The following is a 25,667-nucleotide window of genomic DNA, read 5'->3' on the forward strand; positions in this document are numbered from 1 at the left end:
TATTTCTAGATACATGGATTTATAATGAAGAAGCAGAATAATGTTAGGATTAGCAACATATATATTTTTTTATTGGCATCAGTTACGATGAATAGATAGACAGACATAAATGCTTATGTAAAGAATGACAAATATTTTTGCAACCTTCCATTTTCTATTTTGTGGGTATGTGAGTTTATTTCACCATAATCTTGTATTGTTCAGTCACTTCATGGTAGCTCACAGGTATTGGGAGAGTTGTTTGCAGTGTAAGTGCGCCCTCTATCGGATAGAGGCTGGCGGTGGTCATATACTGACTTGGAGCGTTCGTTTCTCAGTCTGCATTCTACTGGACTGAGAGAGGTACGTGTTCACATCAGTGCAATGTAAGCTTGAAATATACCGGTTGCAACTTTAGCTTTAGTGCACATGGTAACTTGTACGTGTATTGTATGATGAGTGCACATATTTAGTTGAGATGTGTGGAGAACTGCTGTTTTGAGTGCTTAAGGAATTGCTAACATAGCTAGCCTCGTGGTTTGTTTTGCTGTAAGTTAGCGCTCGCCATTCTGTCGTCTTGTGATGAAGCCCACATGTTTCAGTTTTCCCTTTTCTTATGTTAGGCTGATTCTGAGTGGAGATAATCCTGAACTGTTGCTCTCTTTGAAATTGTACAGGTATGTACTTCCAATACCAGGTTTAGAATATAATGTGTTTTTTTTTTAAAGTTTTCTTGAATATATTGATGTTCAATGGCACAACCCAGATGTAAAGCATGCACTTTTTGCTTCATGCATGTTACTGTGTTAACTAGTGAAATCATGATGGTTTATTTCATGTTGCATAATGTTAATGTAAAACATTAACGTTATTTAACGTTGTTACCCATAGTTAATAACAGAAATAACACGCAATATGACACACAGCCTACACATGATATACTCAAGCCTAATGCGATATGTTAATTTTTCATGGTAATTTTTCTAATTTTGAATGCGATTAAATACTGAGTCTGCATTCTTCTTGACTGAGAGAGACTGATTCTGATTGAAGATCGTCAGTGTCCTGTCATCAGTGCACCAGAACACAACGCAGTAGTCGGCGAAGTGCAGACCGCGCCAGCTACACTTAGAAGTGTCGTTTATTATAAAAACAAACTCATCAGTCAAGCCCCTCCCACTGCAATCACATCATCAGTGAAGCTCCTCCCACAGTAATTCTCCAATAAATGCTGTAAATTCCCGTCAGCTACAAGTGAAGACGAGCATGAAAGCATCAGGAAGAGCTGAAATCTGCAGAGACTGAGTTTAATAAAGAGGACAGTCAGCAATAAATACAGCCAAATATCAATCAGACACGGTCTGGATGACAGGCTGCATTTAAATCTTTCATCAGATCAGCCTGGTATGCCTGTAGTGTACAGCGCAGTAGGCCTACCAGCCTGACCCGCTGAAAATGCATGTGATAATACGATCCCAGGGGAGAGATAGCCTGCGCGCGTCTCTCCAATCTGAGACAGCATCATATAATCGCGTGTGTAACATAGGTTAGAATTCAGCTATCTAAGAAACAGAAAGAAAATAATGAATTGAATGATGATGAGAAATCAGATATTCAATGCAATATATCAAATGCTTGTAATAATTTTTTGTCTGGCTGTTCTTTGGCCACATTTAATTCTGAGGGATTAAATATTGAAAAAGCCATCTAAATAATTATGATGGACTTTGAGAGTACCGACTCCGAGCACTTCTCTCGTTATGATAAAGCGTGTGAGAGGTTACTCGAGTTGGTGACTCGTGCAGTGGCCAGATTACAGCTAGACTGTCCTCCTTGAGGATCTCCATGACGTTAACTCGTGCATGGGGAAAACCTTATTCTTTGTGCCCTTGACGTCAATTTATTAGACTATCATGGGGGCATGTGCATACGATGTGCCAGTCCAAAGAGACGCTCACTGGCTATCTCTTCTCTGTGGCTCATCGTCTTTTAAGGAGTCAGCACTCCCCACCAAGCCGTGTATAATGACATCCACGCTGGTGGGGGTCAGACTGGTGCTGCTCTGCACACTATGGCAGTGTTGCAGGCGTACCAGGCTGATCTGATTGGTTGAGACCCCCCTTTTGAACCATAGAGTCAGCGTCTGATAAACTTCTGACCCTAAAGATGTTTTTTCTAATGGCTATAACCTCTCTAAAAAGAATCGGGGACATGCAGGCTCTGTCAATATCGCCATCCTGCTTAGACTTTGCCCCAGGAATGGTGAAAGTGATTTTGCATCCTCATCCTGATTACCTGCCTAAGGTACCATTCTCGGCTGTATATCCGGTCACTCTAGAGGCCTTCTGCCCTCCACCGTTCACAACGCCGGAGCAGGAGAGATCTCACAGACTGTGTCCAGTCCGTGCTCTTCAGGCCTACGTCCACCGCACTAGCCAGTGACGTAAGTCAGAGCAACTATTCGTTTGTTATGGGGGCAGCAACAGAGGTGCTGCCGCCACTAAACAGACCATGTCACATTGGGTCAGGGATGCTATTGCTCTTGCCTATGAGGCGTGCGGCCAAGCTTCGCCAACGGGTCTAAGGGCTCACTCCACCAGAGGGGTCGCCTCTTCTGCTGCCTTGGCAAGAGGTGCCCCCTTGCAGTTTGTTTGTGATGCGGCAGGCTGGTCCTCTCCGCACACATTCATAAGATTTTATAGTTTGAATGTTCATACCACTCCGGGCTCTCACGTCCTTGAGTCGACATCGCAAGCTAATGTCTAGGGCTTTCCTGCGTTTCTTGTGAGCACACCTACACAACCGTAGGGAGTCCAGACACCTTCAAGCACAGCGGTGTGGGTATTCTCGTTCCCAATGCGCTAAGCAGCGCAGCATCGATTGTAGCTTTTGAAAGGGAACGTTCCGGGATACTTGACTGTAACCCTGTTCCCTGAAAAAGCGGAACGAGATGCTGCGCTACTTTGCCGTGCTGATGATGTCCCAGGACTGCTCTTCAGACAAAATATCCTGACGATGCACCTGCGGCTCATCTAATTATAGCCTCGCGTCGCTGGTGCGCGCCGATGACGTCACTGACCGAGGCTATATTACTTCCGGTCGATTCCATCGACGTGTTTACAAACTATATTCACAGCAGGTCACGATTAAAGGAGAACTCCGGTCAATTTTAACATTGAACTCAATTTTTAGTAAATTTGGAGTGCTGTCAATACAGAGAACAACGACAAAAATCGGTGTTGCCTACACCATGTTATCCTCTTTTTAAAATTTGCACCCTATTGACTTGAATGGGGCACGTTATAAACCTGCTTTTATTTCTCTTATCATCCTTGATGTGTCATACAAGTGCCCAGCCATGTTGAGTGATTCCTTCAGAGTGAACACGAGTGAATCTGACTGAAGTAGATGTGAAAGATATGAATAAAATGATGTTATATCAGCCAGCGCACATACCTGTATTTAGTTCCTGTTTTCGGTCGAAGTCCAAAGTAGTCGATTGTCGAGTTCACGCGCGTGATCTAAGTAACTAAACCTATGCGCGTCAACTCGACAATCGACTACTTTGACTTCGACCGAAAACAGGAACTAAATACAGGTATGTGCGCTGGCTGATATAACATCATTTTTATTCATATCTTTCACATCTACTGCAGTCAGATTCACTCGTGTTCACTCTGAAGGAATCACTCAACATGGCTGGGCACTTGTAATGACACATCAAGGATGATAAGAGAAATAAAAGCAGGTTTATAACGTGCCCCATTCAAGTCAATAGGGTGCAAATTTTAAAAAGAGGATAACACTGTGTAGGCAACACCGATTTTTGTCGTTGTTCTCTGTATTGACAGCACTCCAAATTTACTAAAAATTGAGCTCAATGTTAATATTGACCGGAGTTCTCCTTTAAAGACGTTCCCAATGCGCTAAGCAGCGCAGCATCTCGTTCCGCTTTTTCAGGGAACAGTCAAGTAACCCGGAACGTACTATCTTATTGTATTGTATTTTATTATTATCCTACCATCTAAAAAATTATTTGTAGAATGCTGACAATGGCAATTGTTACATGGGAGAAAAGATGGAAATGGAAATGGGAATACAATTTGACTAGTACAATGTTGGCAGTAAGATGGTAGTGAGGAGTGGTGGTGATGGTAATGAAGATGGTAATAAATAATAAATGGCTACTTTACTTATACACACACACACACACACACACACACACACACACACACACACACACACACACAAGGGGGTTTTGCTATCCTTGTGGGGACATTCCATAGGCGTAATGGTAAAAATGGGAATTTATACTGTACAAACTGTATATTCTATCCCCTTACACTGCCCCTATCCCTAAACCTACTACCCCTTACAGGAGACATTCTGCATTTTTACATTTTCGAAAAAATATAATTTAGTATGTTTATTAACCCGTTCCCCTCATGGGGACCGCTGGCTGGTCCCCACAATGGAGGTGATTTCAGGTTTTACTATCCTTGTGGGGACATTTGGTTCCCACAATGTAATATAAACAAAAGCACACACACACACACACACACACACACACAAACATACACACACACATTTACACACTTTTATTTCAATTATGAATTTACCAGATTGTTCGTTACTGCACTACTTTGGTCTGCATGTTGTCTGTAAAAAAAAAAAAAAAGAATCTAAATCTAAATGTTAAATCTAAATCTAAATGTTAAATGTTAAATCTAAATCTAAACGTTAAATCTAAAAATTAAATCTAAATCTAAAAGTTAAATCTAAACGTTAAATCTAAAAATTAAATCTAAATCTAAATGTTAAATCTAAATATTAAATCTAAATCTAAATATAAATGTTAAATCTAAATCTAAATATAAATATAAATGTTAAATATAAATATTAAATATAATTAAATAAATATAAATGTTAAATATAAATATAAATGTTGAATCTAAATGTTAAATCTAAATCTGTTAAATCTAAATCTGTTAAATCTAAATCTAAATGTTAAATCTAAATCTAAATTATAAATATAAATGTTAAATGTAAATCTAAATCTAAATTATAAATATAAATGTTAAATCTAAATCTAAATGTTAAATCTAAATATTAAATCTAAATCTAAATGTTAAATCTAAATCTAAATGTTAAATGTTAAATCTAAATCTAAACGTTAAATCTAAAAATTAAATCTAAATCTAAAAGTTAAATCTAAACGTTAAATCTAAACGTTAAATCTAAAAATTAAATCTAAATCTAAATGTTAAATCTAAATATTAAATCTAAATCTAAATATAAATGTTAAATCTAAATCTAAATATAAATATAAATGTTAAATATAAATATTAAATATAAATAAATAAATGTAAATGTTAAATATAAATATAAATGTTGAATCTAAATGTTAAATCTAAATCTGTTAAATCTAAATCTGTTAAATCTAAATCTAAATGTTAAATCTAAATCTAAATTATAAATATAAATGTTAAATGTAAATCTAAATGTTAAATCTAAATCTAAATGTTAAATCTAAATGTTGAATCTAAATGTTGAATCTAAATGTTAAATCTAAATCTAAATATTAAATCTAAATATAAATGTTGAATCTAAATGTTGAATCTAAATGTTAAATCTAAATGTTAAATATAAATATTAAATCTAAATATAAATGTTGAATCTAAATGTTGAATCTAAATATTAAATCTAAATCTAAATGTTGAATCTAAATGTTAAATCTAAATGTTAAATCTAAATCTAAACATTAAATCTAAAGATTAAATCTAAATCTAAATTTTAAATCTAATTATTAAATCTAAATCTAAATATTGAATCTAAATGTTAAATCTAAATATTAAATATAAATGTTGAATCTAAATGTTAAATCTAAATCTAAATGTTAAATATAAATGCTAAATCTAAATGTTAAATCTAAATGTTAAATCTAAATCTAAATCTAAATGTTAAATCTAAATGTTAAATCTAAATTTAAATGTTAATTCTAAATGTTAAATCTAAATGTTTAATCTAAATGTTAAATCTAAATCTAAATGTTAAATCTAAATATTAAATCTAAATCTAAATGTTGAATCTAAATGTTGAATCTAAATGTTGAATCTAAATGTTAAATCTAAATCTAAATGTTGAATCTAAATGTTAAATCTAAATCTAAATGTTAAATCTAAATCTAAATGTTAAATCTAAATCTAAATGTTGAATCTAAATGTTAAATCTAAATGTTAAATCTAAATCTAAATGTTAAATCTAAATGTAAATGTTGAATCTAAATGTTAAATCTAAATGTTAAATCTAAATCTAAATGTTAAATCTAAATGTTGAATCTAAATGTTGAATCTAAATGTTGAATCTAAATATTAAATCTAAATCTAAATGTTGAATCTAAATGTTAAATCTAAATACAAATGTTGAATCTAAATGTTAAATCTAAATCTAAATGTTAAATCTAAATCTATATGTTAAATCTAAATGCTGAATCTTAATGTTAAATCTAAGTCTAAATGTTAAATCTAAATCTATATGTTAAATCTAAATGCTGAATCTAAATGTTAAATCTAAATCTAAATGTTAAATCTAAATATTAAATATAAATAAATAAATATAAATATTAAATCTAAATCTAAATGTTAAATCTAAATGTTAAATCTAAATGTTAAATCTAAATGTTAAATCTAAATCTAAATGTTAAATCTAAATGTTAAATCTCAATCTAAATGTTAAATCTAAAAATGTAATCTTAATCTAAATGTTAAATCTAAATCTAAATGTTAAATCTAAATGTTAAATCTAAATCTAAATGTTAAATATAAATGTTAAATCTAAAAATTTAATCTAAATGTAAATGTTAAATCTAAATCTTAAATATAAATGTTAAATATAAATCTAAATGTTGAATCTAAAAATTTAATCTAAATCTAAATGTTAAATCTAAATGTTAAATCTAAATCTAAATGTTAAATCTAAATCTATATGTTAAATCTAAATGCTGAATCTTAATGTTAAATCTAAGTCTAAATGTTAAATCTAAATCTATATGTTAAATCTAAATGCTGAATCTAAATGTTAAATCTAAATCTAAATGTTAAATCTAAATATTAAATATAAATAAATAAATATAAATATTAAATCTAAATCTAAATGTTAAATCTAAATGTTAAATCTAAATGTTAAATCTAAATGTTAAATCTAAATCTAAATGTTAAATCTAAATGTTAAATCTCAATCTAAATGTTAAATCTAAAAATGTAATCTTAATCTAAATGTTAAATCTAAATCTAAATGTTAAATCTAAATGTTAAATCTAAATCTAAATGTTAAATATAAATGTTAAATCTAAAAATTTAATCTAAATGTAAATGTTAAATCTAAATCTTAAATATAAATGTTAAATATAAATCTAAATGTTGAATCTAAAAATTAAATCTAAATCTAAATGTTAAATCTAAATGTTAAATCTAAATCTAAATGTTAAATCTAAAAATTAAATCTAAATCTAAATGTTAAATCTAAATATTAAATCTAAATGTTGAATCTAAATCAAAATCTTTAATCTAAATGTTAAATCTAAATGTTAAATCTAAATATTAAATCTAAATCTAAATGTTGAATCTAAATTTTGAATCTAAATATTAAATCTAAATCTAAATGTTGAATCTAAATGTTGAATCTAAATGTTGAATCTAAATGTTAAATCTAAATCTATATGTTAAATCTAAATGCTGAATCTTAATGTTAAATCTAAATGTTAAATCTAAATCTAAATGTTAAATCTAAATGCTGAATCTTAATGTTAAATCTAAATGTTAAATCTAAATGTTAAATCTAAATCTAAATGTTGAATCTAAATATTAAATCTAAATCTAAATGTTGAATCTAAATGTTAAATCTAAATCTAAATGTTAAATCTAAATCTATATGTTAAATCTAAATGCTGAATCTTAATGTTAAATCTAAATGTTAAATCTAAATCTAAATCTAAATGTTAAATCTAAATGTTAAATCTAAATCTAAATGTTGATTCTAAATATTAAATCTAAGTCTAAATGTTGAATCTAAATGTTAAATCTAAATCTAAATGTTAAATCTAAATGTAAATGTTAAATCTAAATGTAAATGTTGAATCTAAATGTTAAATCTAAATCTAAATTATAAATAGAAATGTTAAATGTAAATCTAAATCTAAATGTTAAATCTAAATGTTAAATATAAATCTAAATGTTGAATCTAAATGTTAAATAGAAATGTTAAATCTAAATGTTAAATCTAAATCTAAATGTTGAATCTAAATGTTAAATCTAAATGTTAAATCTAAATCTAAATGTTAATTCTAAATGTTAAATCTAAATGTTTAATCTAAATCTAAATGTTAAATCTAAATGTTAAATCTAAATGTTAAATCTAAATGTTAAATCTAAATCTAAATGTTGAATCTAAATGTTAAATCTAAATGTTAAATCTAAATCTAAATCTAAATGTTAAATCTAAATATTGAATCTAAATCTAAATGTTAAATCTAAATCTAAATGTTGAATCTAAATGTTAAATCTAAATGTTAAATCTAAATCTAAATGTTAAATCTAAATCTAAATGTTAATTCTAAATGTTAAATCTAAATGTTTAATCTAAATGTTTAATCTAAATCTAAATGTTAAATCTAAATCTAAATGTTAAATCTAAATGTTGAATCTAAATGTTAAATCTAAATGTTGAATCTAAATGTTAAATCTAAATCTAAATGTTGAATCTAAATGTTAAATCTAAATGTTAAATCTAAATCTAAATGTTGAATCTAAATGTTAAATCTAAATGTTAAATCTAAATCTAAATGTTAAATCTAAATGTTAAATCTAAATCTAAATGTTAAATCTAAATGTTGAATCTAAATGTTGAATCTAAATGTTAAATCTAAATCTAAATATTAAATCTAAATATAAATGTTGAATCTAAATGTTGAATCTAAATGTTAAATCTAAATCTAAATGTTAAATCTAAATATTAAATCTAAATCTAAATGTTGAATCTAAATGTTGAATCTAAATATTAAATCTAAATCTAAATGTTGAATCTAAATGTTAAATCTAAATGTTAAATCTAAATCTAAATGTTAATTCTAAATGTTAAATCTAAATGTTTAATCTAAATCTAAATGTTAAATCTAAATCTAAATGTTAAATCTAAATCTAAATGTTAAATCTAAATGTTGAATCTAAATGTTGAATCTAAATGTTAAATCTAAATCTAAATATTAAATCTAATTAAAGCTGCAAGCAGCGATTGCGGGCCCAAGCCGGTGGCACCGCCACCCGGTGCCTTTAGTTCCACTAAAGGCACCAGGGTGGCGATGCCACCGGCTTGGGCCCTCCATCGCTGCTTGCAGCTTTAATTATATATATATATATATATATATATATATATATATATATATATATATATATATATATATATATATAAATAAATAAAAAATTTAAAAAAAAAATATATATATATATATTATGTAAATTCTTTTTTTCCCCCTATTTTTAACATATATATTATTATATATATAATAATAATATATAATTAACATTTTTGGATGCTAAACTATTCTTTTTATAGGCTTTGTACTTTGTACACTTTGTACACTCACGTTCCAATATAGAAAAATTAAAAAAAATTATTATGAACGGCACAAACTGTACAAATGACTATTTAAACAGAGCAGTGTAATTTTTATATGTAAGGTTGACTATTTTATTATTATATTTTATTAAGGCTATAATGAACATTCTGCGATGTCAAGATTGCAATGCTGGAATGCTGTGTGTGTGTGTGTGTGTGTGTGTGTGTGTGTGTGTGTGTGTGTGTGTGTGTGTGTGTGTGTGTGTGTGTGTGTGTGTGTGTGTGAGGCTCGATCGAACAATGGAGACATAAAAACATACTCCGTCATTTTGTTCATACAGACCATCATTCAAAATGCAAAGTGTTTCCTTATATTTGTGTACACTCGCAATGAAACACAACATTGTGCTTTTGTTAAACTATAAACTCTTGTCAAACTGTAACCTACAACTGTCACCCAACCAAAATCACACACACACACACACACACACACACACACACACACACACACACACACACACACACACACACACACACACACACACACACACACACACACACACACACACACACACACACCCCCTCCCCTCCCCTCCCCACACAGACAGACACACACACACACACAGAATGGCAGAGAGACAGAGAGAGAGAAAATACACATTCAAACCACAATATCTGACTTCCTGTTGGTCGGAGCTAATGACTGTAAATTAGAAAGTTGTCCGGATCGAAGAGAAGAATATACGTACCGAGTTTGGTTACTGTAGGTAAAACTATAACTAAGTTATAACACACTTTATGCATCCTTTTTTAATCATAATTTTTTTTCCTCGCCACGGCCAAACCGTTCGAGATATCAAAAATCCCCTGGCAATTTATCATCCTGCATGTCTTGACTTCATGCTGACCGAGTTTCGTGGTCATCGGATGAATTCTCTAGGAGAAGTGTTTCAAATGCGAGAGCAAGCGTTCTCCAATCAACCCGTAATAGCCGACTTCCTGTTGGGCTGGCGTAAAACTTGACCCAGGGAAAGTTGTTCGGCCCGATTAAATCTATATGTGTACCGAGTTTCATATTAATTCATGCAAGCGTGTTTTGATATACGGACAAGTGTTCGAATCCCATTCCAGGGGGCGCTGTCGAGCCCCCCTGCCACGCCCGGGTACCAGCTTCAGCCCGGCCCTAATGGCCGCGGGTTCTGACATTTGTGCAAAATTTCAAGAGTTTTCGAGCATGTTAAGGCCCTCAAAAGTGCCAGAGATTTTGCACACAGCAGAGAAAGGGTTAAACTAAACTAGCCCCCCTCCTCACACACACACAGAGGGGCAGACGGAAAATGCTCCAAACAGTACACATTCAAACCAAAATATCTGACTTCCTGTTGGTCGGAGCTAATGACTGTAAATTAGAAAGTTGTCCGGATCGAAGAGAAGAATATACATACCGAGTTTGGTTACTGTAGGTAAAACTAATACCCCATTTTTGACTAAAGGTGGCGCTACTGAGCCCCTTACCACGCCCGTTTCTGAAACTTCGCACATGTCTATTACACAATAAATGTCAAATGCATGTTGAGTTTCATGCAATTTAAAGCATGTTAAGAGCCTCAAATGCATCAAAAAAGAATATAAAAGTTTAAAGCGTTGCCATGGCGACAGTATTAAAGATATCAATAATCCTTTCACAGGTCTACATCTGTAGTGTGTTTACATTATACAGATGAAGTTTGAAGCAAATCGGGTAAAAATAAGAGGGTGAATTCAAAGCATTTTGAAAGTGACACACTTCCTGCTGCCAGTTGGTGGCGCTATAACTTTGACTCACAATAGTCACATCCATGTGATCGGCCTCTTACAGCGAACACACTGCTGAAGTTTCATCAAGATCAATTAATGTATGAGGATGTTATAACACACTTCCTGTTTCCAATATTCGCCATAAATTCGTTTCCTCGCCACGGCCAAACCCGTTCGAGATATCAAAAATCCCCTCGCAATTTTTCATCCTCAATGTCTTGACTTCATGCACACCGAGTTTCGTGGTGATTGTTTGAATCGTCTAGGAGGAGTATTTTAAATTCCATTGCATGTGTTTTTTAAACTACGCCAAATAGCCGACTTCCTGTTGGGCTGGGGTAAAAAGTCAGAGCATGAAGGATATATGAACCGATGAGATCTATAAGTGTACCGAGTTTCATATTATTTCATGCAAGCGTGTTTGATTTATGGACCAAGTTTTCGGACCCCGTTCCAGGGGGCGCTGTCGAGCCCCCCTGCCACGCCCGGGTACCAGCTTCAGTCCGGCTCTAATGGCCGCGGGTTCTGACCAGTGTGCAAAGTTTCAAGAGTTTTTGAGCACGTCAAGGCCCCCAAAAGTGGCAAAAACCTTGAAAAAAATTGTATTATAAAGAAGAAGAAGAAGAATAACAAAAAACCCTTAGAAGAACAATAGGGCTCTGCGCCCTTTCAGGGCTTGGGCCCTAAATATAAATGTTGAATCTAAATGTTGAATCTAAATGTTAAATCTAAATCTAAATGTTAAATCTAAATATTAAATCTAAATATAAATGTTGAATCTAAATGTTGAATCTAAATATTAAATCTAAATCTAAATGTTGAATCTAAATGTTAAATCTAAATGTTAAATGTTAAATCTAAATGTTAAATCTAAATCTAAATGTTAAATATAAATGCTGAATCTAAATGTTAAATCTAAATGTTTAATCTAAATGTTAAATCTAAATGTTAAATCTAAATCTAAATGTTAAATCTAAATATTGAATCTAAATCTAAATGTTAAATCTAAATCTAAATGTTGAATCTAAATGTTAAATCTAAATGTTAAATCTAAATCTAAATGTTAAATCTAAATATTGAATCTAAATCTAAATCTAAATGTTAAATCTAAATATTAAATCTAAATGTTAAATCTAAATGTTAAATCTAAATCTAAATGATAAATCTAAATTTTGAATCTAAATCTAAATGTTAAATCTAAATATTAAATCTAAATCTAAATGTTGAATCTAAATGTTAAATCTAAATGTTAAATCTAAATCTAAATGTTGAATCTAAATGTTAAATCTAAATGTTAAATCTAAATCTAAATGTTAAATCTAAATATTGAATCTAAATCTAAATGTTAAATCTAAATATTAAATCTAAATGTTGAATCTAAATGTTAAATCTAAATGTTAAATCTAAATATTGAATCTAAATCTAAATGTTAAATCTAAATATTAAATCTAAATGTTGAATCTAAATGTTAAATCTAAATGTTAAATCTAAATGATAAATCTAAATTTTGAATCTAAATCTAAATGTTAAATCTAAATATTAAATCTAAATCTAAATGTTGAATCTAAATGTTAAATCTAAATCTCAATGTTAAATCTAAATGTTAAATCTAAATGTTAAATCTAAATCTAAATGTTAAATCTAAATTTAAATGTTAAATCTAAATATTAAATCTAAATATAAATGTTGAATCTAAATGTTAAATCAAAATTATAAATATAAATGTTAAATATAAATCTTAATCTAAATGTTAAATATAAATGTTAAATATAAATGTTAAATCTAAAAATTTAATCTAAATCTAAATCTTAAATCTAAATCTTAAATCTAAATCTTAAATCTAAACCTAAATGTTAAATCTAAATGTTAAATCTAAATATAAATGTTAAATATAAATGTTAAATCTAAAAATTAAATCTAAATCTAAATGTTAAATCTAAATGTTAAATCTAAATGTTAAATCTAAAAATGTAATCTAAATCTAAATGTTAAATCTAAATCTAAATGTTAAATCTAAATGTTAAATCTAAATATAAATGTTAAATCTAAATGTTAAATCTAAAAATTAAATCTAAATCTAAATGTTAAATCTAAATGTTAAATCTAAATGTTAAATCTAAATCTAAATGTTGAATCTAAATGTTGAATCTAAATATTAAATCTAAATCTAAATGTTAAATCTAAATATTAAATCTAAATGTTAAATCTAAAAATTAAATCTAAATCTAAATGTTAAATCTAAATGTTAAATCTAAATATTAAATCTAAATCTAAATGTTGAATCTAAATGTTGAATCTAAATATTAAATCTAAATCTAAATGTTAAATCTAAATATTAAATCTAAATATTAAATCTAAATCTAAATGTTGAATCTAAATATTAAATCTAAATCTAAATGTTGAATCTAAATGTTGAATCTAAATGTTAAATCTAAATCTAAATGTTGAATCTAAATGTTAAATCTAAATCTAAATGTTAAATCTAAATCTATATGTTAAATCTAAATGCTGAATCTTAATGTTAAATCTAAGTCTAAATGTTAAATCTAAATCTAAATCTATATGTTAAATCTAAATGCTGAATCTAAATGTTAAATCTAAATCTAAATGTTAAATCTAAATCTAAATGTTAAATCTAAATGTTAAATCTCAATCTAAATGTTAAATCTCAATCTAAATGTTAAATCTAAATCTAAATGTTAAATCTAAATGTTAAATCTAAATCTAAATGTTAAATCTAAATGTTAAATCTCAATCTAAATGTTAAATCTAAACCTAAATGTTAAATCTAAATGTTAAATCTCAATCTAAATGTCAAATCTAAAAATGTAATCTAAATCTAAATGTTAAATCTAAATCTAAATGTTAAATCTAAATGTTAAATCTAAAAATTTAATCTAAATCTAAATGTTAAATCTAAATCTTAAATCTAAATGTTAAATCTAAATCTAAATGTTGAATCTAAAAATTAAATCTAAATCTAAATGTTGAATCTAAATGTTGAATCTAAATGTTAAATCTAAATCTAAATGTTGAATCTAAATGTTAAATCTAAATCTAAATGTTAAATCTAAATGTTGAATCTAAATGTTAAATCTAAATGCTGAATCTTAATGTTAAATCTAAGTCTAAATGTTAAATCTAAATCTATATGTTAAATCTAAATGCTGAATCTAAATGTTAAATCTAAATCTAAATGTTAAATCTAAATATTAAATCTAAATCTAAATGTTAAATCTAAATCTAAATCTAAATGTTAAATCTATATATTAAATATAAATAAATAAATATAAATATTAAATCTAAATCTAAATGTTAAATCTAAATCTAAATGTTAAATCTAAATGTTAAATCTAAATCTAAATGGAAAACACTTGAGTTTTGCCACAGTTTTGACATCCCAGCGCCTAGAATGCAACTGAATGCTTTTTCAAGCACCTCAATAGTTGAAAAAAAAAAAAAAACGTGGAAAAATTCTTTAAAACAGGAAATTGTGGAATATTTATGTACATATTTACAGAGGGTCTATTCGCATGGGATTAGTGCCACCGTAATATTTACTGACATTGTGCGTAATGACTACTGAGATGGCACATTTGCATGTGCTACAAACTTTTTTAAGAAATGCACCATGCCAGAGCTGATTGGCAAGTATTTCTCTGCTCCAAAGCCTTTTCAAAAGTACAGTTCCTAAATGCATATGGAAGAGACTTTCTTAACGATTCCCTGTCAGTCCATACAACTAAACTTGGCACTAATAATAATACAAAAATTAATTAAAATAAAATAAAAAGAGAAGTCAGTTTATTTTTCATGTTTATTTAATTATTTTATAAATATTTAGTTAAGGACTTTTAATTTGAAACTGCTTAGTCAAGAGTTGTGAGTGGAGACTTTTATTATGAAAAGCACAGAGTGACTCAGGAAGAAAGTTGTCTACACCGCATGGCAAGCTGAAGCTATATTCCACATTTCTAAAGTGTATTAAAGTTAATTTACTCATCTGAAGTTACAGAAGATATTACAAGATGCAAGATTAAGTTCTCCTTTGGTAATAAGCAGCCAATGAAGTAAGTTTCAGTTGTATTGCTGTGTGGAAAAAAGTGATCTCTGTAAATATAGTTATGCTGTTAAAGTGAACTTAATTCTGTTTGGAAAAGTTTACAAAGACAACATTGCTTTATTTATGTCTTTTATATTCTTTATTTTAACTTTATTTGTTGTGTATTTAGTTCTCACGGCATCTTGAGTTGGATGGTTATCCTCATGGTGAACCAATCATTAAATCTCTGTCATCAGAGAATCCTTGTGCTCGTGAAATTACTAGGGGTAGCTACATCGTGGCTTGTGCGGTCATATTGGCTATGTGCGTTACTATCTGTTGTCATTGGCAACAGCTCGCGTTGCACACGCTGTGCTTTTAGCACTATACAGCACAGATTCAATCAGCTTGCTTGATAGGAATTAACTATTCACAGTTTTGGAAATGGGCACAATTTACTGGGCGGACTATTTAAAAAAATTATAATAATAATTATCTTTTCATTCTGTCAAACTGACTATCTCATTCAAACTCTTTTCTATCTTTCTGTCTTTTATTTAATTTTTTACCATCAATAAAAATAAGGGTGGCAAACTGTCAGTTTGTGAATGTCATTGTATTTGACAAATACATTTATTTACAAATATTTAATCAGAATGTTAGATATATAAATTTGTCTACAAGTTGAATAAGAGGAAAAATCTGAAATGAATATTTTTGAAATGATACATCAGTCATACAGTGCCATTGTGACAAAAGGTTGATGATACGCAACAACATAATGATTGCAATAAACGCCTGCTGGGGGGTCATTTGGAATATTTAAAATTTATGTGGGAAAAGGATGTGAAATGAGGCATGGTTACAGTAATATTGTTTTGAACGTTTAAAAACTTAGATTCAGATTAGCCCTAAAACGTATAGTTTTTTGTCAGTGTTTATTTAAAACATCCAATTACGCAGAATTATACGGTGTCAATATTTAATTGAATAGAATATATACTGTAGGGTATTAATTTACCCCTAAATACCCATATTGTTTCAAAATGATAACTGCAAATCCACCTTTCACTGCCTGGAAATCAGTTGTTTCTCTGAATTGCAGTGATCCATTTGCGTAGCTTTCGCCATTCTGTAAAAAAATATACTTCAGATTTGTTGTCAAATCTAATTGTGCAGTCAATCGTAAAGCTCTTTCCCTTTTTAGATGTGTTTTTCAAACAAATGCTGCCACTCAGTCTTTTATGGGGATTTATGGCATTTTTATTATTTATTTGCCAAAACAAAAACTTTACCAGTAGATTGTATTTAATAGATTTCACTTTGGAACTGTTAAACACATTTGCAGTTGGTTTGTAAAACTTATCATCATTACATGATTGGCCTGTATTACATTTACAGTTTTTACCAGCATGTGTCGCCATTTGTGTGTTTTGTGCATCTCACGCATGTATTTCTGGATTAGCCTACGGTGTGCGTTTCTGGATCTGTTACTGTTTTTTTTTTTCACTCGATACGTGTAACATAAATTCGATTTCGAAATCCGAAAAGCTCTTTTCGAACAAAACAACCGGTTAATTTTAAGATGGCCATTTTTTTATTTTATTTTAGACCGGATCATTTCAGCTACGTTAATACAGCTTACCCATACAAAATTTTCTGTTATGACATCTGTTAAAGTAACAGTTTCTATTCAGATCTCCAGTGGCCTGCGTAAGAAGAAACGCAGCGCCCAGAGACCACCGGAGCCCGTTGTCGCCTGCGAACGCTCGCCGGAACTTTCCCATCGAGCTTCTCGCTCCCCCCACGTTGAAAACGTTTCAGAGAATGCTGGGCTTTATGGCTTCAGCCGCACCAGTGCTCTGGCTGGGTCTACTGCGTATGCGCCCTCTGCAACGCTGGCTGAACGCTCGTGTACCTCACCGAGCTTGGGCCTCCGGCGGCTCGCGAATCAGAGTGACTCAGAGCTGTGTTTCAGCTCTGCAGCCCTGGATAGCGGCCGACTAGTATCAGCGGGGAGTGACAATGGGAGTTGTCTCCTACCGAAAAGTCATCTCGACGGACGCCTCCAACCTGGGTTGGGGCGGTCTTTTCGAGGGCAAACCGGTCTTTGGCCTCTGGTCAGACTCGGAGAAGTGCCTTCACATAAACTGTCTGGAGATGATAGCGGTCGAGAACACTTTGAAATACTTCCTCCCATCTCTGCGGGGCCACCACGTACTGGTTCGCACGGACAACATGTCTGTGGTATCCTACGTGAACCGCCAGGGCGGTGTCAGATCCAGAGTCCTCTGCGATCTGGCAGAACGCCTGTTCGTTTCGGCTCAGCACTCACTGCGCTCGCTCAGAGCCGCCCATGTGCCGGGACGCCTGAACGATGGCCCGGACAAACTGTCCAGGGACAACGTTCCCCCGGGGAAATGGTCCCTGCACCCGCAGACAGTCTAGTTACTGTGGAGCCTTTTCGGCAGTGCGAAAGTCGACCTCTTTGCGTTGAAAGACAACGCCCACTGCCCAAGGTTTTTTTCGAAGAACGAGGACGCCCTGGCCCAAGCGTGGCCCAGCTGCCCATTGTACGCGTTCCCTCCGGTCTCACTGTTACCACAGGTCATCAGGAGAATCCGGGAAACACATCACTCGATGCTCCTCATAGCCCCCCGATGAGAGAACCAGGCGTGGTTCCCGGAGTTGGTGCCGGGACTCTAAAGTCGTCCTTAAACCGAGACATGGCTATGTCCCCAAAGTGATCGGCACCCCCTTCAGAGCGCAGATCATTTCACTCTCAGCTTTGCCGACATCCGGCAGCGAGGTCGACGCTAACCTCCTCTGTCCTGTCAGAGCGCTGAGAATTTACATCACACGCTCCGCCGCCTTCAGGCGCTCGGAGCAGCTTTTCGTTTCGTTTTGTGGGCGCACCAAGGGTCTCGCCGCCTCGAAACCCAGCCTGTCCAGATGGATAGTGGTGACATTGCTGCAGCTTATGCGTCTAAAGACCTGCAATGCAGTCCGTGTTGCAGTTGTTTTGAAGTATTTTTGTGTTCTTAAACTTGTATGTTAGTTAAGAGTATCACGTAATGTTCACAATGGTTTCACAAGTACAGGAGACTTGCGGGTGACCGGTGATAGTCTTAAAAAATACATTGCAAACAAGTAAAATGTAAACTTTCTACTAATGCACTTATTACTAATACATAATATACCGTATTCGGTTCTAAAACAAAACATGATTATACGGTCACAATAAAGAGTTTGCAGATATTAAGCAGACAGTCTACTAATACTCTAATGAGAATTGGTTGACATGTAGTTGCACAGTTACTTATAGTTAACAGAATGCTCAAAGGGACCATCAAAATAAAGTGTTACCAATTTTTCTTATAAATTTATGATCGATAACGGCTTGCTGCTTTTAAGCTTGTTTTTAATCTCACTTATAAACTTCTAACTTATAAAGAACCATCTTCTTTACGATCAATCCAAAAATCAGCTGAGCTGAAACACAATATATACATGTAATAGTCAACACAAACACAATGCCTAAAAACACATTTAATAAGGAATGAACTGGATTTTTTTTATTAGGGGCACAACCTAACACATTTTTGGTTTTGGCTCAAATATTTAAAAAATAATTAAGTTAGATTAATTTGGACATATTATGCTGCTGTAATTATTTATCTGTAGGGGTTTATGAGGATGAGTGTCATCATTAGTGATTGTTTTTGTGTTATTGATGTTTTATCCATGTCATAGTGTGAGAAATAACAGTATTGTCTTTCAATGGAGCAGTTTAATAGTCTTTAGTCATCTATCTGACTCAAATAATGTGTTTCTAACAGCAAACACTCAGAATAAAGTGAGATGATCTGCTGATGATCCTGAATGGCTTGTTGAATGAGTGTTGATAGTCTGAGGCTCATCAATATTAACAGATCTGCTGAAAACACTCTTTATTTCATGACAATAGTTCCTGTTTTCACCTCATTTATTATGCTGATGTCTTCAGATCTCCTGTACATTGTCACTTAAAGCTCATTTCATTGGTGTCAGCAGAATGAGTGGATTTGTTGCCTACTATATATATATGTTTATTTCTGTGTTTATGGTTTCTGTGTTTATGAACTGATTTCTTACCATTTTTTTTATATTTGGGAGAATTTAAATTATTTACATTCGTTTCTTTATTTCTAGATACCTGTATTTTAATGAAGAAGCAGGATAATGTTAGGATTAGCATTAAAATAATAAATTAATTGGCATCAGTTACTGTAAGATGAATAGATAGACATACATAAATGCTTAGAAGTGTAATTTATTATAAAAATGATCAGTAATTGATATTTTTGATTTTAGGCAGATCAGCTTCTCCCACACTGGAATTCATCATCAGTGAAGCTCCTCCCACTACAGTCACATCATCAGTGAAGCTCCTCCCACTGCAATCACATCATCAGTGAAGCTCCTCCCACTGCAATCACATCATCAGTGAAGCTCCTCCCACAGTAATTCTCCAATAAATGCTGTAAATCCCCATCAGCTGCAAGTGAAGACGAGCATGAAAGCATCAGGAAGAGCTGAAATCTGCAGAGACTGAGTTTATTAAAGAGGACAGTGAGAACACGAGTGATCCAGAACCCTGCAGAATGAAACACACTGAAGATCCTGAAGAACAAAGAGGTTGGTGTTTATTCTTCATTCATTCATGATGCTGGAGAACATTCATGTTAGAAACATTCAAGCACTTCATCACATTTAGATAAACAGTTACACTATGAAATGGTGCAGAATGTTCTGGGTTTTCTTCAGTACTTTCATGTCCTTTTACTTTATATTTCTCTCTTTGAATTAACCATATAGCGGTCCGACGGGTCGTCATCGGTACGTCACGCATTATTGCGCAATATCTTCGCGATATACAAAAACGAACAAATTAAAAGCTAAACATGTCTTATATATTTGGAAAGCTTAGACTCTTGTGATTCGAACGATGTAAACCATTTTAATATACACTAAACACAGCAGGTACAATCGGTGTTTTTGTCAGACCACCTACAGCAAAATAAAAAAATTAAAAATGGAAAAAACTCACATATGAAGCATCCTGTTAGTCCACTGAGCCATTACATTCCACCAAAATGGTTTAGTTGCGTTGTAAAGGGTCCATACAATCCAATTCGGCGAAGTATTTAGTCCAAAACACATTTGTATATCAATAAACATCCACGTAATGTATAGTAGCATTTCGAGTTTAGCACACAGAGCTAACACCACTTCGACAAATTCTTTGCTGAAGCTGCCTTGAACATGTTATTATTACAGATATTTTTATGTCAAAATGGCCGCTGACCTCTGCACTTTAGATTGACAGGTCATTTGAGCCAATCCGTGAATTATAGAGGTGTCATGAGGTGTCAATGGGCAAGCAGTGCCAATGATAGAGAACGTTGCCTCCCCCTCTTTGATTGACAGTAAATCTATCCAGTCCCATGGATCCATAAAAATGACTGTATTTTCTGATAGCCAATGAATTTCTCTAAAAAATGACATGACGCTTTACTGGGACGGTTCAATCTGTCACGCGAGAAGTTCATGCGCAAAGTAACACAGTGACTCGTGCGCCCGTGCGCAAAAAAGACCATTGGAGTGAGAAAGCGTTTTTGGAGTGATAGTAACAGGTAACTGGTGAAAATGGCAAAGAAAACCACCAAAACACACTTCTTACTAGAAGAAGTGATAGAACAATGTACAAGGCGTGACAGTGATTAGTCGGAGGATGATGTCTCTGATGAAGAGAGCGATGGAGGATCCATTGACTCGGTGGCAGAGGAGATGTTTTTGGGTGGTGGACACGTCACTCTCGACAAGTAAGTGTTTTTATTATATTATACAGCATATTTTACTGCATATACTGAGGTAACGTTATGTGTTTGTTTTGAAGTGTACTTGCCAGCTTGTGTCGTGTGTGTGTGTGTGTGTGTGTTCGTGTTCATGCGCGCTCATGCACCGTGTAACGTTATGCGTGTGTTCATGTACAGGTGTGTGTGTGTGTGTGTGTGTGTGTGTGTGTGTGTGTGTGAGAGAGAGAGAGGGGGTGTGTTCTGTCGTGTGCGCTCGTGCAGGATTATCTTTTTATGTGACCTCAAGCACAGGTGTGTGTGTGTGTGTGTGTGTGTGTGTGTGTGTGTGTGTGTGTGTGTGTGTGTGTGTGCGCGCGCTCATGAACTGGTTTATAAGCATGGTTGTGTACATGTTTCTGTTTATATGCATGTGAATACGGAAACAGTGTAAATGTCTTGTAAATTACTTATTTATTTGTTTTTGTTTTATATCACAGACCATCATCTGAAAATGAATCCGATGAAGTTTGGGAGCCAGTCATTGAACAGGGACATGACAGTATCTCATCAGGAGAGGAGATCCCCATCCTTCACCTTCCCAGAGAGGTTCAGCCAGCAAAACAACAAAAGGCAGAGCACGGGGGAGGGGGAGAGGCAGAGGACGGGGTAGGGGGAGAACTGGCACCAGCAGTCAAGCTTTTTTTTCCCTGATAAATATAATATGTAAATAGTTGTGTGCATATATACATAAATATTTATATATATATATTTATTTATATATATATAGTGGGAGTTTTTGAATATTAAAGTGTTTTAGTTCAATATAACTTGTTTTGTCTCTTTATTTGTAGAAAGTTTGGTTTCAAGAATTGGAAAAAAACAACACTATGTGTTTATGCTTCAGTTACTATGTGTTACCAATTATTGACAGTGAATATGGATCAGGAATATAATAGCTCTAAGTGTAACCTTTCATTAGAGGCCAAAATTATGACTGTAGAGTAAAGCATTCATGAATAACAGCATGTTATGGGTCTATGGCTAAAAAAGGGTCATTTGGAGTCTCCAAGTGGCTTTTTTTGGTGAGCGCCTAGATATAACCTTAGATAAACATGTGTAAAACACTCATTTTCAAAGGTATTGTTATAAAATTTGAAATTGGGTTTGGTAAGGCTTCATGCTGTGATCCCATTGTGTTTTCCAGCTTATACCTCCCAGCTATAGCTATCTGCAGGCATCTGTTTACAAAAATAAATGTAGGCGGAAATTTTTCCCCACTTTTTTAGTGTGTTCAAAGTTATATTACTCAATAGCAGTAAGACATACAGTGATTCTGACTGTTTAGGAACAAACCTCAAAGTGTCCCCTTCCAAAAGAGACCAAAAGCATGCATATACTCCAAAGGGTTCAAGAACAGCATGCAATTTAATTTGGGTAGGCCTTTTTTAGGCGTTTTTTTGCAAAATTGCAGGATGTCTAAAAGGTTAATTTGATGTACTGAAAAATAAATGTAATATTTGTTTCTTTCCTGTCAGACCCGATGGAAGAGAGCGAGGAGAGTGAAGATCTGAGAGAAGTGGAGGAGGAGAGTGAAGAACTGAGAGAAGTGAAGGAGGAGAGTGAAGAACTGAGAGAAGTGAAGGAGGAGAGTGAAGAACTGAGAGAAGTGAAGGAGGAGAGTGAAGAACTGAGAGAAGTGAAGGAGGAGAGTGAAGAACTGAGAGAAGTGAAGGAGGAGAGTGAAGAACTGAGAGAAGTGAAGGAGGAGAGTGAAGAACTGAGAGAAGTGAAGGAGGAGAGTGAAGAACTGAGAGAAGTGAAGGAGGAGAGTGAAGAACTGAGAGAAGTGAAGGAGGAGAGTGAAGAACTAAGAGAAGTGAAGGAGGAGAGTGAAGAACTGAGAGAAGTGAAGGAGGAGAGTGAAGAACTGAGAGAAGTGAAGGAGGAGAGTGAAGATCTGAGAGAAGTGAAGGAGGAGAGTGAAGAACTGAGAGAAGTGAAGGAGGAGAGTGAAGAACTGAGAGAAGTGAAGGAGGAGAGTGAAGAACTGAGAGAAGTGAAGGAGGAGAGTGAAGAACTGAGAGAAGTGGAGGAGGAGAGTGAAGAACTGAGAGAAGTGGAGGAGGAGAGTGAAGAACTGAGAGAAGTGAAGGAGGAGAGTGAAGAACTGAGAGAAGTGAAGGAGGAGAGTGAAGAACTGAGTGAAGTGGAGGAGGAGAGTGAAGATCTGAGAGAAGTGGAGGAGGAACATCATGTCCAACCTGGAGGAAAACCCTTGAGTCGCTCAAAGACTAAACAGACATTTTTAAAGAAAAGAAGAGCCAATAAATCTTTCACCTGCACTCAGTGTGGAAACAGTTTCACAGCCAAACAAAGTCTTAAGATTCACATGAGGATCCACACCGGAGAGAAGCCGTTCACATGTGATCAGTGCGGCAAAACATTTCTTAGTTCATCACACCTGAGGTCACACCTGACAGTTCATACGAAGGAGAAGCCGTATTCATGTTCTGTGTGTGGAAAGAGTTTTTCACAGCTGTCATCTTTACATACACATGAGAAAATTCACACTGGTGTGAGAGAGTACATGTGCTTTGAGTGTGAGAAGACTTTTACTACAGCGGGCAGTTTAAAACGGCACCAGAGAATTCACACTGGAGAAAAACCTTACAAGTGTTCACACTGTGACAAGAGATTCAGTGAGTCATCAAATCTGAGATCACATGAGAGGATCCACACTCTCAGCAGAGAGAAGCCGCACACATGTGATCAGTGTGGAAAGAGTTTCTCTATTAAAAATCACCTGAAGCTACACATGAGAGTTCACACCGGAGAAAAGCCGTTCTCATGTGATCAATGCGGGAAGAGTTTCAGTCGATCATCACACCTTAATGTTCACATGATGATCCACACCAGAGAGAAGCCGTTCACATGTGATCAATGCGGCAAAACATTTCTTAGGTCATCAGAGCTGAAGATACACCTGACAGTTCATATGAATGAGAAGCCGCATTCATGTTCTGTGTGTGGAAAGAGTTTTTCACTGCTGCAAAATTTACATACACATGAGAAAACTCACACTGGTGTGAGAGAGTACATGTGCTTTGAGTGTGAGAAGACTTTTACTACAGCGGAACATTTAAAACTGCACCAGAGAATTCACACTGGAGAAAAACCTTACAAGTGTTCACACTGTGACGAGAGATTCAGTCGATCATCATCTCTGAAAAAACACGAGAGGATCCACACTGGAGAAAAGCCGCACACGTGTGATCAGTGCGGAAAGAGTTTCTCTATTAAAAGTGCCCTGAAGCGACACATGAAGATCCATACAGTGGAGGAACGGCAGCGCAGCGCGAGTTCACTAGAGCAGACGCGTTTACTCTGATCGAGCTCGGTCACGAGATCCAGTGAGAAGCGCTTGAATTCAGCGAGGAACACAAATGTCTCAGTGATTTAAACTAGTTTAAAGGCAGATGAGACCGCGCTGACGAACATGAGAAACACTGTGTGCAGCAATTCAGTCAGGAGGCTTTTCCTTCGACACATTCCCATCATTTACCACGGATTTAACGTTACTGTAACGTTAACCTAGTAATATTAACTGCACCATGAAATGTGGGATATACATATTGAATTGTATAAAATGATTAATGTAGACAATGTATTAAAGGAGTAATGGAATATAATTACAGTTTTTAATAATGTATTTAGGCTACTGGTTTTCATAAATACCATAGAAACCATAAAGTTACATTTTATCTGTGGTTATCATGATCTAAATGCATGATGCTGGCTGACCAATGGTTAATTTTAATAAAACTAAAGAATATTACATTTTACCAAATACAAATAATGTTGTTACTTTTTTTAACAGATGTTACTGTTTTTGTTAATGAACATAAATTGTATATAGTAAATCTGCGTCCTAACTCAAGCTAAATGTGCTGGCGCAAAATGATATCAAGAGTTTGATAAATGTTCAATAAAGTTTATGCGCCAAAAGCGGAACGAAACTCATTTGAACCGCGCGCCACACGGTCCGTTTACATATGTTCTGACAATAAAGAGTAGTTTAAAAACACAATGCTCTGGTTTCTACAGCTTTCACTTAGGAGTAAAAATCTGTCTTTAAACTTGAAATAAATAAAGATTTGACATTTATCAATAATTATCAATATCGACTGATATAAAAAAAAATATTGTGATATTTTTTTTGGCCATATCGCCCAGCCCTATATCAAATGCAGAGGAAATGTCTAGAAGAATTAGAATACTGGTGGAGCCGGAGTCAGTGGCCACAAGGAGATCATTAACAACCCTAAGAAGTGCAGTCTCAGTGCTATGGAGGGTGCGAAAACCGGATTGAAAACATTCATAGAGGTTGTTGGATGACAAAT

At 33.5% G+C, this 25,667-nt stretch overlaps 1 protein-coding gene across 5 annotated transcripts; it reads left to right on the top strand.

Moving 5' to 3' along the window:
* The first annotated feature begins 270 nt into the window (after positions 1–270).
* On the top strand, positions 271–25,433 carry LOC306996407 (uncharacterized protein). Of its 5 annotated transcripts, XM_079608855.1 has the most exons (5): positions 292–342; positions 603–656; positions 19,784–20,107; positions 21,765–21,933; positions 22,803–25,338. In XM_079608855.1, exon 5 carries the CDS (start codon positions 22,808–22,810, stop codon positions 24,653–24,655), a length of 1,848 nt encoding a protein of 615 aa, XP_079464981.1. In that variant the 5' UTR covers positions 292–342; positions 603–656; positions 19,784–20,107; positions 21,765–21,933; positions 22,803–22,807; the 3' UTR covers positions 24,656–25,338. The 5 variants fall into 5 exon arrangements, 4 of the variants coding, with proteins under 4 accessions (XP_079464979.1, XP_079464981.1, XP_079464978.1 ...); XM_079608853.1 differs by lacking the exon at positions 21,765–21,933 and having other exon boundaries at positions 271–342; positions 22,803–25,433; XM_079608854.1 differs by lacking the exons at positions 292–342; positions 603–656 and adding an exon at positions 15,316–15,458.
* The last annotated feature ends 234 nt before the right edge of the window (positions 25,434–25,667 follow it).

The sequence above is a fragment of the Phoxinus phoxinus genome, assembly GCF_949152265.1.
Source record: "Phoxinus phoxinus genome assembly, chromosome: 1".
Lineage (NCBI taxonomy): Eukaryota > Metazoa > Chordata > Actinopteri > Cypriniformes > Leuciscidae > Phoxinus > Phoxinus phoxinus.

Coding starts and splice junctions, on each gene's coding strand:
- LOC306996407 (XM_079608853.1), top strand. CDS start 20,074: ATGAAACACACTGAAGATCCTGAAGAACAAAGAG. Junction 20,108..22,802: donor AGATCCTGAAGAACAAAGAG/GTTGGTGTTTAT, acceptor CTTTCCTGTCAG/ACCCGATGGAAGAGAGCGAG.